General features: G+C 35.9%; 2 protein-coding genes across 9 annotated transcripts in view; one reads left to right on the forward strand and one right to left on the reverse strand.

Moving 5' to 3' along the window:
• The window catches only part of COL4A4 (collagen type IV alpha 4 chain), a 68,000-nt gene that overhangs the window by 39,642 nt on the left and 15,585 nt on the right, over positions 1-12,773 (reverse strand). For all 3 annotated transcript variants that reach the window (XM_021395306.1, XM_021395304.1, XM_021395305.1), the window contains exons 5-15: positions 10,718-10,852; positions 9,782-9,826; positions 8,141-8,257; positions 5,303-5,371; positions 5,045-5,080; positions 4,172-4,234; positions 3,684-3,719; positions 3,466-3,507; positions 2,343-2,423; positions 1,282-1,335; positions 65-124 (exon numbers count right to left, since the gene is read on the reverse strand). In XM_021395306.1, the coding sequence (XP_021250981.1) occupies positions 65-124; positions 1,282-1,335; positions 2,343-2,423; positions 3,466-3,507; positions 3,684-3,719; positions 4,172-4,234; positions 5,045-5,080; positions 5,303-5,371; positions 8,141-8,257; positions 9,782-9,826; positions 10,718-10,852 (738 nt within the window). The remainder of the gene's footprint in view (positions 1-64; positions 125-1,281; positions 1,336-2,342; positions 2,424-3,465; positions 3,508-3,683; positions 3,720-4,171; positions 4,235-5,044; positions 5,081-5,302; positions 5,372-8,140; positions 8,258-9,781; positions 9,827-10,717; positions 10,853-12,773) is intronic.
• COL4A3 (collagen type IV alpha 3 chain) overlaps positions 1-12,773 on the forward strand; it is a 131,171-nt gene that overhangs the window by 34,325 nt on the left and 84,073 nt on the right. For 4 of the 6 annotated variants that reach the window (XM_021395316.1, XM_021395310.1, XM_021395315.1 and 1 more), the window contains 7 exons: positions 1,026-1,096; positions 2,361-2,476; positions 3,886-4,007; positions 4,634-4,833; positions 7,720-7,768; positions 10,787-10,871; positions 11,079-11,142. The gene's annotated coding sequence lies outside the window, so the exon portion shown is untranslated. The remainder of the gene's footprint in view (positions 1-1,025; positions 1,097-2,360; positions 2,477-3,885; positions 4,008-4,633; positions 4,834-7,719; positions 7,769-10,786; positions 10,872-11,078; positions 11,143-12,773) is intronic. The other 2 variants (XM_021395313.1, XM_021395312.1) reach the window with 2 other exon arrangements.

Here is a 12,773-nt window from a genome sequence, read left to right on the forward strand (position 1 = left end):
ACCAGATATTTTCTGAACATAATTGTAGTGAGCTTGTGAAATCATTTATTCTGGAACTTCTTACCCGCAATCCGGGGAATCCAGGAATGCCTTTTTCACCTTTTTCTCCTTTCCCAGGTATTCCCTGGAGTATTCAAAACATTCTGTTTATTTAAACTGGTAAAGTTTGCAAAAAATTTTATTCTATGTGCATGTTTATTAAGTTTGTATATAACAGATCTTGTTTTGCTTGCTAGGGTCCAACAGCGGGGCTTACTTCATCAAGCACTACTAGTAGTGCCTCCGTATCTTCAGTTATTCAAGAAAGCTGTTATGATCTCTTCACCAAGCTTAACATGCTTTCAGAAGTTTGGCTTTTTTAAGTTCTGGGCACCTTTAAGGCCCCAAGAGGCAATTCCTTAGTTCCTGCTTATAAATAATGAGTGTACAATTATCTACAGGTACAGCTAATACTAGAACTACCATATAAGCTCCACCTTTTTCAAAATAACTCTTATACAAAAGGATTTTGTCTCCTTTCCCAGTGCTAAGTATCAGTAGTGCTATCATGATGGAAAATGACTTCCTGAAAAGGTGCTAGACTCTGAATGCAGAAATGTGATGTTTAGGCGTCTTCTGCCTACAAAACTAAATAAATGTTTAATACAAACTAGCTCCTTTCCTTTCTCCCCAGTTATCTTCTGTTATTTTTTTTCCCTGAGATCTGGTAGTTTTCTGTCTGTGGATTTTTCCCCTTCAAATCTATCAGCAATAAACACATCACAATCTATTCTGTGGCTGCTTCTGCTCAGCACTGAGGAACTTCTTACTGGCATGCTAATGTTTAAATGCATTATACTGACAGCAACACTCTCCAAACAGGTTGCTCGTCCATCTCTACTTTTGAGGATACTCAGAATGTGAAGTTAAAAGTCTTTCCCTCGCATAATTAGGGAAACATACATTTGCTCCATTAAGAACATAAACAGATCTTCTCTATTTCTCTCCTTGAGAAAAAATAATCTGCACTTCTGCTTTCTTTACAGTCTGAGTCATTTGTGTCAACAATCCAACTGGAAACAACACTGACCTTTCACAACCAGGCAGCATTCAACAGGTAGGTATAAAACAGACTTGGAAAGGTTTTCCAAAGGGTTTTGAAATATTTTTGCTTTCATATTTATATAGGTGCTAATTAAGTTCCAATGCACAAGTGCTGTTATTTCTTCCATCATCTTGTGCTTTGAAAGATTAACTTAATAACAACAGAAGCACCACGGAAAAAAAAATTGCTTTACTTACTTTGGGTCCATGTGGTCCTCTGTATCCTGTTATCCCAGGTAGTCCTTTTTGGCCCTACATATACAGGAAAAGTATTTACTATGCAGGACATACTTATGTGTTGCTTAACACTTTAAAGTCCTAGTCTGAATTACTGGGGCTTTTCCCTTAAGTGTACAAGGCACAAGAAAATAAGAAAAATAATTAAGTACTGATTTTTACTTCTCTTAAAGCCTTCAAACCAGCACAATGACTGTGGATTGAGTTAGACATATCTTTTCATTTGTAGAGACTTACTAATTGGGGCTTTGTGCCTACAAACATGCATGAAAGTAGTTCTTTTTTGTCTATGGGTCTAATAGTTTGAAACTAGTATTCACATGTATAAATCCATGCCTTTGGACACAGCCCCAGTCTGAATGGAATGCATGGTGGATTACATGAACATGCCATTAGTCACATCCAGCAGTAATGTGGAGTTTATGTAGGTTCTTGTTGTTCTTTCCCTCTTCCTCATATGGCTGTACATAGCGGCCATTTCCATAATGAAAGCGTAAGATCCAGTACTTGAAATCTATCAGCTCCCTGGGTTGAGGCTGCAGGGCTGGCAATGCCAAAATTCACATTTTCATTTCTGTATTTTTGCAAATCAAACTTGAGAAACACAGACTACAGCATAGGGCTCTCCATAACATAAGTTTTGTAACTCATTTTTTAACAAATATTCTTACACTTTAAAGTATACAGTTGTGGCTACTGTGGGTGTAACTCTGAAGAAATACAGTAAACAAGATCTTGCATTAAAAATAGATGACAAAATCACTTATTTTTTCATATCAAAAGAGCACCCTAGAAGGATTACGGTTGACTGTTCAAAACATTACAGTGGAGAAATCTTAAAAAGAATAAATGCCAAAGATCTGAAAAATAGAAGTCATACTGAAGAGCCACATAAGAAATTAAATTAATGATGAAAATTAATGAACACTAAAGCAAGAGATTTGTTGTGTTTATTTCATCCTTAACGAAAATTATATCACTTGCCAAGTTGAGCACAGTTAAATGTGAAGACAGATTAAAACCTTTTCTCCTTTGAACAGCTGAGCTCCAGGAGGTCCAACTAACAGCGGTGACCCAGGTGGCCCAGGTAGTCCAACATCACCCTGTGGAAACCAGAGGAACAACAGAAAGATGTTCTGTTCCATGCAGCATTTCAGTGAGATGTGGAATGTTCTTCTGTTGTACTACAGCACTACATATTTTTGTACTTGTTGAGCAAGTACTTATACTGATACCTATAGATAAACAAGAGTTTGTTTTGTGAGCTGTAAGCCTTTCTACAGTCTTCTCTGCTGAGTATGGCCAACAATCTTAATTGTCTCCTATTCTTGTCACTTATTAAAGATAATGTTGTGACTAAGGAAATAAATGACAGTCTCTCATGCTCTAGACTAAAGCCTTTGACACAAGGCTTTTGAAGTTGTACATGTTAGAAACTTAGATGGATTGTAAACAGTGACTGGACAAATTCACAAAAGAAAAATCAAATATTCCATTTTGGTTCTGAACTCTGAGTGTGCTAACAGGGTGAAACTGGGAGAGGAAGTATTATCCTCTTGTCCTTTTCTTACACCATTTCCTTAGCATCTGTTTCTGGACGCAGCAAGAGATTAGATTAAGGAATTGATCTGATATAGCCACTGTTACTGGAGGGTACTGCTGTGATTATTTAGGCAGTGTCTGTGTAGGAGGAATGCTATCTACTGTATTGATTGTTGCCTTTCAGGTCCCAAAATACACTTGTTTCTGGTATGCAGCTCACTGAAGTAATTACTTTTGTACAGAACTAACAGATACAATAGCTTACATTAAGTCTCCCTCCTATTCTAACATGATCACTGGGAGTGTGCGTCCACAAATAAATAGATTTTAGGGAACCAAGTGAGACTCTGTGCACGCATTTGTGTGGATCACATTTTTTGTTGTAAGTCTGCATGTAGGATCACTGCAAGGACAGAAAGCCTGACTAAACACATGGAATCTAAAATCTAAATGCTAGTCTTCAAAGGTATATGTCTAAAGCAGGAAAAATTTGAGATTTCTACTCAGTTTTGGGAATCTTCAATAAATGAACCTTGTTTTCTTATGATAAACGTATGTTCTTAGTACTGTAGAATTATATATATATATATTTTTTTTCCTTACCGGTTCCCCCTTTTGTCCATCCACTCCAATACCTGGGTTTCCCTAGTTGACAAAAGAATGTATATAGTTTGAAGGTAATTAGAAAATGTTGACATGAGATTTTAATCAAGTAATTCTTTTGAAAAATTTAGTAACAAGTAGCCATAAAGGACACTTCAAATATCTGTAAAAATTACTCTATTATTTGACTAAATACTTCAGGAGAAGCCATTGCCTACCTGTTCACCTGGCAAACCAGGGTAACCTGGAATACCCTTTAAAAGAGAATGAAAACAAGTTAAAGTGACATGTCTGATTTAGAGACAGAACTTCACTTTGAAAATTATCTGTACTTGCCAATATCACCCAGTAGCAGAATTTCCTCTTGAGTTCTACCTATCAAAAGTGCAATTTACTTAGCATGGTCACTGCTTTCAGCAGGGCTGTACTGTGGATCCACATCTCCCTGTCTCACAAAGTGGCCTCAGGGAAGGGGAATAAGGAGAAAGCACTAGCAGCATTCCCCCATGACCACAGACTGCCAGGATGACTCGTTTTCACAGGTATGGGAAGAAGCAACATATGCTCCAATTCCAGTTAAGGCAAAAATCTCTATTTGCTGTACGCCTCAAAAATTATGTCTAGGCTTTGATCCACATTAAGGCAAGTTCTAAAATGGGTGTGCATAACCTGAAAATGAAAGACTGTAAAACTGTGGTAATCTTACGGGCATGCCCGGTTGGCCTGGGTATCCAGGTGGGCCTGTTGTACCTGTCGATCCTCTAGGTCCCTGAAAAAAGACAACAAATGGCCTGTTTGTGAAAATACCAAAAGATTACCATTTCCTTCACAAAACTAGTTTCTCCAAAATGCCTGCACCACTTGAATTCAGTCTACTGGCATTCCACTTATGTATCCATCTCTTGAAGCTTATACCATACCAGAAACTTCACAGCCACTACAGCAGCTTGGTTTCTGGGTAATACTGTACAGATATTGCTCAGTCCAGTTACATTTTATGAATGGATTGAAAGAATATTTTGTTAGTAACTGTACTACAGTATGGGGACTTTATGCAGTTCATCAGCTAGTAACTTTTTGGCCAGCATAAGAAGAGGAACTAAAGTCATACAAGTACAAGTCTGTAAGAGCTCGGAGGTGAAATTAATCTCTCTTCTTCTTCGTAAAGGCTTTTATGGCAAAAAAGGTGGTCATGTGATATATATTCTTGGGAGACTCAACAGATACTGTTGAAGAAGCTGTCACATCTCTACACCTTTACTGTGGAATCCTGAATTTCACAGGAAAAATATTCTGCAATCTTTGAATACATAACAAGCAACAACTTCTTGATGCACAGTCATTGCCTGCATACAAACTGCAATGCAGGTGGGTTTTCAGTCTGTTTCTGTGTCTTTCAGCCACCAAGAACTGGTTATGGAGGCAGATAACGGGGACTTTGTTTGTTGACTTTACCCTGAAATTTTGCTATTTAAGGCAGGCAGGGAGAAACCATAATGTTGCCTTATTTTATTCAGAAGGAAAATCTGAAAGATCTTCAAGACAAAAGGTAAGTAGAGAACCCACTGGCTGTACTTACGGGCATACCAGGGGGGCCAGGATCACCTCTGTCTCCCTGTAATGACAGAAATTTAGCAAAGGATGCATCAAAATCTTTTGGAATTTTGAAACATTATATCTGTTAAGATTTCAAGCTGTCTATTCCAGTTGTATATTTGCTTTTAATTTGTGTTTGCACCAAGTTTCATTAAACAGTGAGGACATATGAGAACAATTAAATTTGCCATACATTTTTCCTACAAAATATTATTTTTTTTGTTCCCAATCAGACACTTACTGGGGGTCCTTTTCCAAAATATGAAACATACACTGAATTTCCTTTTTCTCCTTTTTGCCCTGGATTTCCCTATGAAGAAAAAAAAATATTTTAAAACATTATGATTCGCTTATTGATATCCTATACTTCTGCAGAGACGGAATGATAAGTTCTTAGGTTGTACTACTAGCACCCATATATCACTAGGTAATTCACTAGAACGAGCATAACTGCATTAGCGTATTGTAGTTCTTTTGTCTAACAAGACCCTTAAATGTGAAGCTGCCTTCTGCACAGTTGAGCAAAACAGCTCCTCACAGATTCTGACTCCAGCTCTGAGATGCTCCTTAGCTCTTCAGTATTTCAATATTCCACCATCTTCACAAATCTTGCTTGTAGTATCAACTACATCAATATGCCTATCTTTTCTTTCCATGACTCAGTGGCTTTAAGTATTACACACTCCATCTTCTCCGGAAGTTCATACTATGATGTAGAACAACCTAGTACAATTCTGCATACAATTAAAAAGCTGAAAGTATGGACTGTGATATACATACAGACTTCAACCTATTAATAAAAATATTTCACAGTCTATCACAGGTTAATAAATCTGCCTACAGGCCCTGCTTATTTTTAAAAATTAAGTTCCCACAGTTCTTTCTGTGGAGTCCTTTATATGACTTTGCCTATCATAGGACCCTCAGAACCATCAGTCTGACTTAGCAGGAGCAGTTAATTACTTTAGTAAAATTTAAATTGTTGAATTGACTGTTAAAAGCATGATACATATATATGTGAATAACAAATATATTAAGATATTATTTCTGAAATATTCTCATTTGAAATCCTGACACACAGCGTATAACTTAACTGAAGCATATAACAATTTAACTATTGATTTCAATAAACTGGGGTACTGTTTTGCTTGGAATTTAACCACTTTAAAACTTTACTGGTTTCTTGATATTATACACTGGCTGTTCAAATCCTAAAGTCAGAATGAAACTGGGAAAGTGGTTATTCCTGGTATGATGCGGTAAGAGCTACAGCTGCCTGCAGCTGCATATACCGACAGTAAACTTGATACAGTTTACAAATCAGACAACAGCTGCTAGGAAACACATTAAGCATGCCAAAAGTTATATTTGTATGTTGTTATTTTACATGTGAATTTGTGTCATAAGAGATCTTCATTAGATTCAACTACATGACTAAAGTAAGGGCTTTCAAATAGAAACTAATTTCTAATTCATTGGTGAGGTTAATGAAGTAAAGGGGAGGAATATGCACACACACATATAAAATTATACAGGACAGTATTATAAATAGGAAGTAACTTAAAAATGTTAGCTGTAATATATAGCCAAGTTGGTACCTGGTGCAACAAACTGATTTAAAAATAGGCAAGCCATATAGAGGTTGGAGTAGCATTGTTGCACACAAGCAAATATATTTACTATGTCTTGTTTTTATGGGTAGCTAAATTAATTTGCACTGGATTTTAGTGTGGATATCCAAGGCTACGTGCCTATTCTGTCTCCCTTTCTTCGTAGGCTGCAAATACTAGGCCTGCCAAAGAGCATGCTCCTGGAATTTGGAGGGTTTATGCTGCAATTTGTCCCATGTCTCATTTTTATTTTACATCATTTGGCTAAATATTAAAGGCAAAACTCCATTTTGGAAGCCATAAAATGTAAGAAAACACAGACAAATTTAACAACTTGAGACTAAGCCATTTTACCATTTGGAGGGTAATAGGTTACCTTGAGAGGTAAAACTAATGATTTATACCTCAAGATGTATAATAAATTAATAAGTATTTTATCAAGTTTTATGACAGCTTCTATTACATGTCCAAAACTTTAATTGTATGCTTTTTCTGTTTGCTGTATTTTGATCATGTTTTCTCACTCTCCATCACTGACTGCCTATGGCAGAATCAGCATCTTATTTAGCTTCTATTAAATTGCAGTTGTTTAATTGTTTTATTTAGAAAATTCCAGGGAAGGTCTTATATCAACTAATAATTCAATTGATCATTGATAACTAAAAATTGTTTCCTCAAGTAGTCAAAGAGTGGGGACAAGAACAGTTCAACAAAATTTCTTTGAAGCTACGGTGATGTATATCCCTTACTGATATTAATTTGTGTTTTATCTTTGTTAGAAGCACTGCGAAGCTGATTATTTAAATACTTTTAAAATGCTTTCAATTTTAACGGGAAAAGTAAATAGTATTAAAGTGATAAGTTTACATATTTTAACTGAAATGATCTCTGTGTTTACAGATAAACGCTAAGGCAAATTTAAGTGTGCACAGACCGATCATGAGAAACTATCTAAAAAGTGGCATATGAAACTGTCATGCCACCATTTTCAAAGAGACTTACTAATATGTTTGTGTGATACTTCACTAAAAATCTTTGTATGTTACAGGAATTGCTGAAACTCGTTTAAAATTCCAGTTACTGCTAATTCACCTCAGGTATGTTCCTACCATTAAGGCTTTTAAGAAGTTTCAAGAAATGGTAAATGGTATGTTGATAGCAAGTTACCTCTATAAAATGGTCTTAGATTTGGTGTGGTTATGCACTGGTGAAACAAAGCAGAATTTAACTCTCCAGCTAGATACATATACTTAAAGGCCATAGGAACTTCACATTCAACCTGAATCATAATCTGCAAAGTGTTCTTCACTCACACTAACCTTAGCAAAAATAGAAGGTGCTTGGAACTTCACTGTGAAGTGTAAAGCTAGTGCAGTAGTCTAAAAATCCTTTCACTTAAAAAGCTGTCAGCTTGAAGAGAAAATGTAGATATATATCATCACTAGACAATAGAAACGCCTTTAACATACGTAAGGACCTCTTGGTCCAATATATCCATTTTCGCCTGGAAATCCTGGATCTCCTCTTGAGCCATTGCAGCCATCTACTCCGTGCTTGCCCCTGGGTCCTTCACTTCCTGGTAATCCCTGAAAGACAGTTTAACGTTTATTAGAGATACATCGTGATACATAGAAAATCAGTTTTTAAATGAACAAATCAGTTCAGAAACAAATATCATAGAGCTGAAGTGGAGACCATCTCACAATGGTCCCAGCTTCATACTCTCTGCAATAGAAATATCTTCTATTGTGATCAATATTTATTTATTTCTGAAGTGAAGAATTGGAACCTTATATTTTTTATTTGTTGCTCTTTGATACATAGTGAATATAGTGGGGACAGCTGTGGGTAGAGGGCCAGACTGAGCTCTCATTTGAGACAATATGTAATGGGTTATTTTCTCAGGAAAAACAGATTAGCTCTCTAGCTATAACCTTTCTTATGACTGCAATGAAAAGCTGTCTTGTCTTTACTGTTTCTAAAGGACGTATGCAAAGATCATCTAAAGAAGCCTCATAGTTTTTAACTGGTATGATAAAATGATAGAACTAATCCAACTCCAACTAATAAAAATTAACCAATGGACAAATAAGGTGTAGCTCTACTTCAAATTAAATACTAGGTAAAGCAGCAGTTATATTTTTTTATTCTGAAGAATCATCAGGAGAGTATCCTGGCCATTTGCCAGAAATGTTCTTGTCAATTTTACTTTCTTCCTTAATTAAAAGCTCTTCAACGCAATTTGTGGATACTCTTTTTGGCTGTCTATTTCTCAGGAGCACTTTGTTCTTCGTGCAAAATTTTGGCCCTGTGAATTCTACATTATAAAGACATTCTGAACTGTCACGTGTGGACAGCTGACAAACAGATGCTAAGACACCCGCTCGGTTTCTGGTTCTGTTTTCACTTTCAAAACTCAACATTTTAACTTTATTTGATCCATATGAAACCAATAACAGCAAAAGAATTTAGTTATAATAAACATATAAAGATTTTTTTTCAATATACTACATCTAAGAGATACTATATATTTTATTTTTTTTACCACACCCATTTTCACACTAAAAACCACATTCAGAAAAATGTTTAATCACATGCTTATACATTTAGGACTGACTTCTTCAGTCCTTATTCAGATAAAATTCAGTGGTTGCTTTTTTTTTTTCCTCCCTGCAAAAGAGGCAGGCAAAAATAAAAAAAAATGAACAAAAAACAATACATGATTTGAGATAACTTTCAGAGATGTCAAGAATGCAGCAAACAGACTACAGTCTGCTGTAGAGCCTAAGAAAATAAACAAATTGTTTTTAATCCTAGCACTGACACATGTTGTAAGGACATAGGCTAGTCTTGACCTTCACTGCCCCACTTCCACATGAAAATGATGTACTTATCTCCCTGGTATTTTGTGGAGGTTTTTTTATAAATAATAAACACAGTTGAAATTATCCTAGTTAGTTTACATTTTTGCTACACAAATCAATATGTGGGTGGCACAATAACTACAGGTACAAACAAACAACATACTAAGTGTCTTATTCTTTTAGAAGACTTGCTTTGACGTTGTACAAAATGTAATTTTTCTAAAGCAATATTCATTCAATACGTACAGGAACACCATCTAAGCCAGGAAATCCTGGGACTCCGGTTGGGCCCTAAAAACAGATGACATGAAAAAACAAAGTTGCTGAGGTCATTATATCTTAAAAAGAATGAAAAATAAGAATATGTAGTACTATGTAGTGATAAACAAGCATACTCTTGTTTGAAAAATGAATTGAAGCCATACTTTTATCAGAAATTAATATCTGACAAAAGTCAAAGGGTTTAGTATGAAACTAACATCAATAGCTACCCATGGGAGAAGACAAATGTCAAATTCCTAACTTTGCTGATTTTCCAAGAGACCACAGAAGTGTAGGGAAGTTGCCTATAACTTAATAAATTATTCTATGCGTAATTTTCATGACTCAAATCCTGTTTTGATAATAGAAGCAGCAGTTTCTATTTACAGGGCTTATATTTCACATATGTTAGACACTTGCTTTAGTGATTTCAGTTATCCGCTGAGATCCGTGAAATTAGACCATTAAAATTAATATAAAGTGCCAACAGCTAATTACAGGGATTGTACAGCTATGAAAGAGGGAAACCTGAACTGCAATTTATATTCTGGAAGTGGTAATAAAATTCTGTTTAGTATACAGCACTTTTAAAAGCACCATAATACTCCCTCCAGCTCCACATTCCTCCTACAGCCCTCTCTGAGTTAAAGGAGTATTACATGGTATAAACTAATCAGAGACTGGCTTTTGTTGTTGTTTTTTGTTCCCTGATGATTCTAATTTTGCAGCCCAAAGCAAAACAAAACAACAACAACAAAAAACACTGAAACATTTTTTCTAAAGAAAGCTGTAACTGACTTCTGGGTGAGCAAGAGGATAGTTTGGCAAATGCTTTCTAATCATTTAGGTTCTGTTTCACTGGCTAATACTTAACATTACATAACGTATACACCCAATAGAGCTGTCTGTGGTGTTTCCTACCTTATCACCTTTTTCTCCAGCTGGCCCAGGCTGCCCATTCTCACCTCTCTGTCCTTTTTCCCCTGGCAGACCAGCTGGTCCTGTAGGTCCCAAGGATCCAATTGGACCCTGAGCTCCCAGCTCACCAGGCTGACCCTGAAAAGAGTCCAAACAGGTGAGTGAATACTACTGTGAACCCTGCAGTAGGTAGTGTATTAGAGATGATTGTACAGATAAAACAAGGCTTAAAATGTATACATATTTATGATTCAAAACAGCTTGCTGTACAGGCAGCAGATCTATTCCATGCATTAGATCCTATTGAAACACAACGTTACATTTTAACAACTTGATTAAGGTGGTAATTTCTTTTCATCTTCAGCAGGTCTCCAGCACCACTCTCAAGCTGACAGGAATAAACTGCAAGTCCTCCTGGCTCTACCAGTGTAAGTAACACTTGTAAGAATAAGACTCCATATTTCTGCCACCAGAGAAGCATTGGCTCATTTTAGACAAAAGGCCTTTGTAGACATTAGAACAAATCAAGAGAGTGCCCTCCTTCTTCTAAGCTGTATTATATGCTCATTACCTTAAGTTTTTCTAGCCGTATATTTTCCATCATCACTCTCAGATTTTAATGCCTTTTAATGAAAAAGGTGTGAAGCTTCATATAAAAAAAAAGTTAGCTATTATCAAACAAACATACAGAAAGTATCAATTTGAATAGATTGTGTTGAAAGAATTGAGGAGGCTTCTGAATGTCCTTTATCTATAAATAGCTCTAAATTCTGCATCTGCACCTACAATGTGATACAGATTGTCTCTATGTATTTCTACAAAGTTTTCCAAGGTCACCCTTATTCTCAAGTAAAAACACTTCTCGTGACAAAGATCAAGTGGATTTTTCCATCTATAGCATTGGTGTGGAGTTGTTTGGGTTTGGTTGCTGTTTTTGTCCTGTGCTGCTAAATAATAGTTAAATCATAGATTTTAGATATAAGCTGTCTACGCTTCACCCTACGAAGCCTACATTATGCCACATTATCTGAAAAGAGAGCAATATGGGGCCCAGCACCATTCAGAGAAAAGTGTATGTCTTTATGACCACATGAGGGCAGTAAAGGATATTTCAGTACAATGTCCATTCACAGAAATGACAGACCATACATTACTTTCTATGAATGGATTCAAGAAGAAGAACAGAAATCAAAAGCAATTGTAGACATATTCATTAGCTCCAGGCATCAAATTATGTTGAAATGACAGAACTAAATTCCATTGTCTTGAGTGTAATCATTTCAGCAGTCTGAATCTGTCTAAACAAAATCTTTCCTCAAAATTGCGAGCAGAGCCTTAAATCTTTTTTTTTTCTTTCTTTTCTTTAAAACTGAAGGTCCCACTAGGAGAGCAGAGACTACCTGGGAAAGTATCCTTGTATAACTCATGTTCCATTTTCCTTTACTGGCACCCTCACTTAAACCTTAATGTTGCATCCAGTGAAATCACTGGCAAAAGTTCCAGGGCAAAATCAGAATTCTGTCTTCAGCAACAGTTATAATTTTATTGATAGTATAATTTTAATTGTAAAACACAACAGAAATTCATGGCTACTAGTAGGAAAATCTGCTGACTCTGCATCCTTGTTAACAATGAATGGACAGTTAGCATTCTGGGTGTTATTTGAGTATTTGCTTGTATGAACAGTTGCAGCCTGTCTACTGGCAGTGCCTCGTACCTGCTCTGTTGAAAAAATGATTTTATTACTTGATGTACTTTTAAAGAAGCTATTACAGGCTCTAAAATCTTGATCAAAAGAAGACTGGACAAGTATTTTGATTAAAGATTAATTTTGAATATTAGAAAAGTGAAACAAATTATTCTAATAAAATAATAAAATGCAAATATTTGAACTACTCACTCTCCTGGAAGCAGTACTTTTTTCTTAGTACACGGAACTAGCTGTTGCCATGCAAAATATAATGCTCTTCAGCAGGAAAAAAAAAGACAAGGTGTTTCTCAGTAATGCTTAAATGCCTTGATCTTAACAAAGCATTTTCTTGACAGGTTTTGGCAGTGG

This window comes from Numida meleagris, chromosome 4 (genome assembly GCF_002078875.1).
Source record: "Numida meleagris isolate 19003 breed g44 Domestic line chromosome 4, NumMel1.0, whole genome shotgun sequence".
Classification (NCBI taxonomy): domain Eukaryota; kingdom Metazoa; phylum Chordata; class Aves; order Galliformes; family Numididae; genus Numida; species Numida meleagris.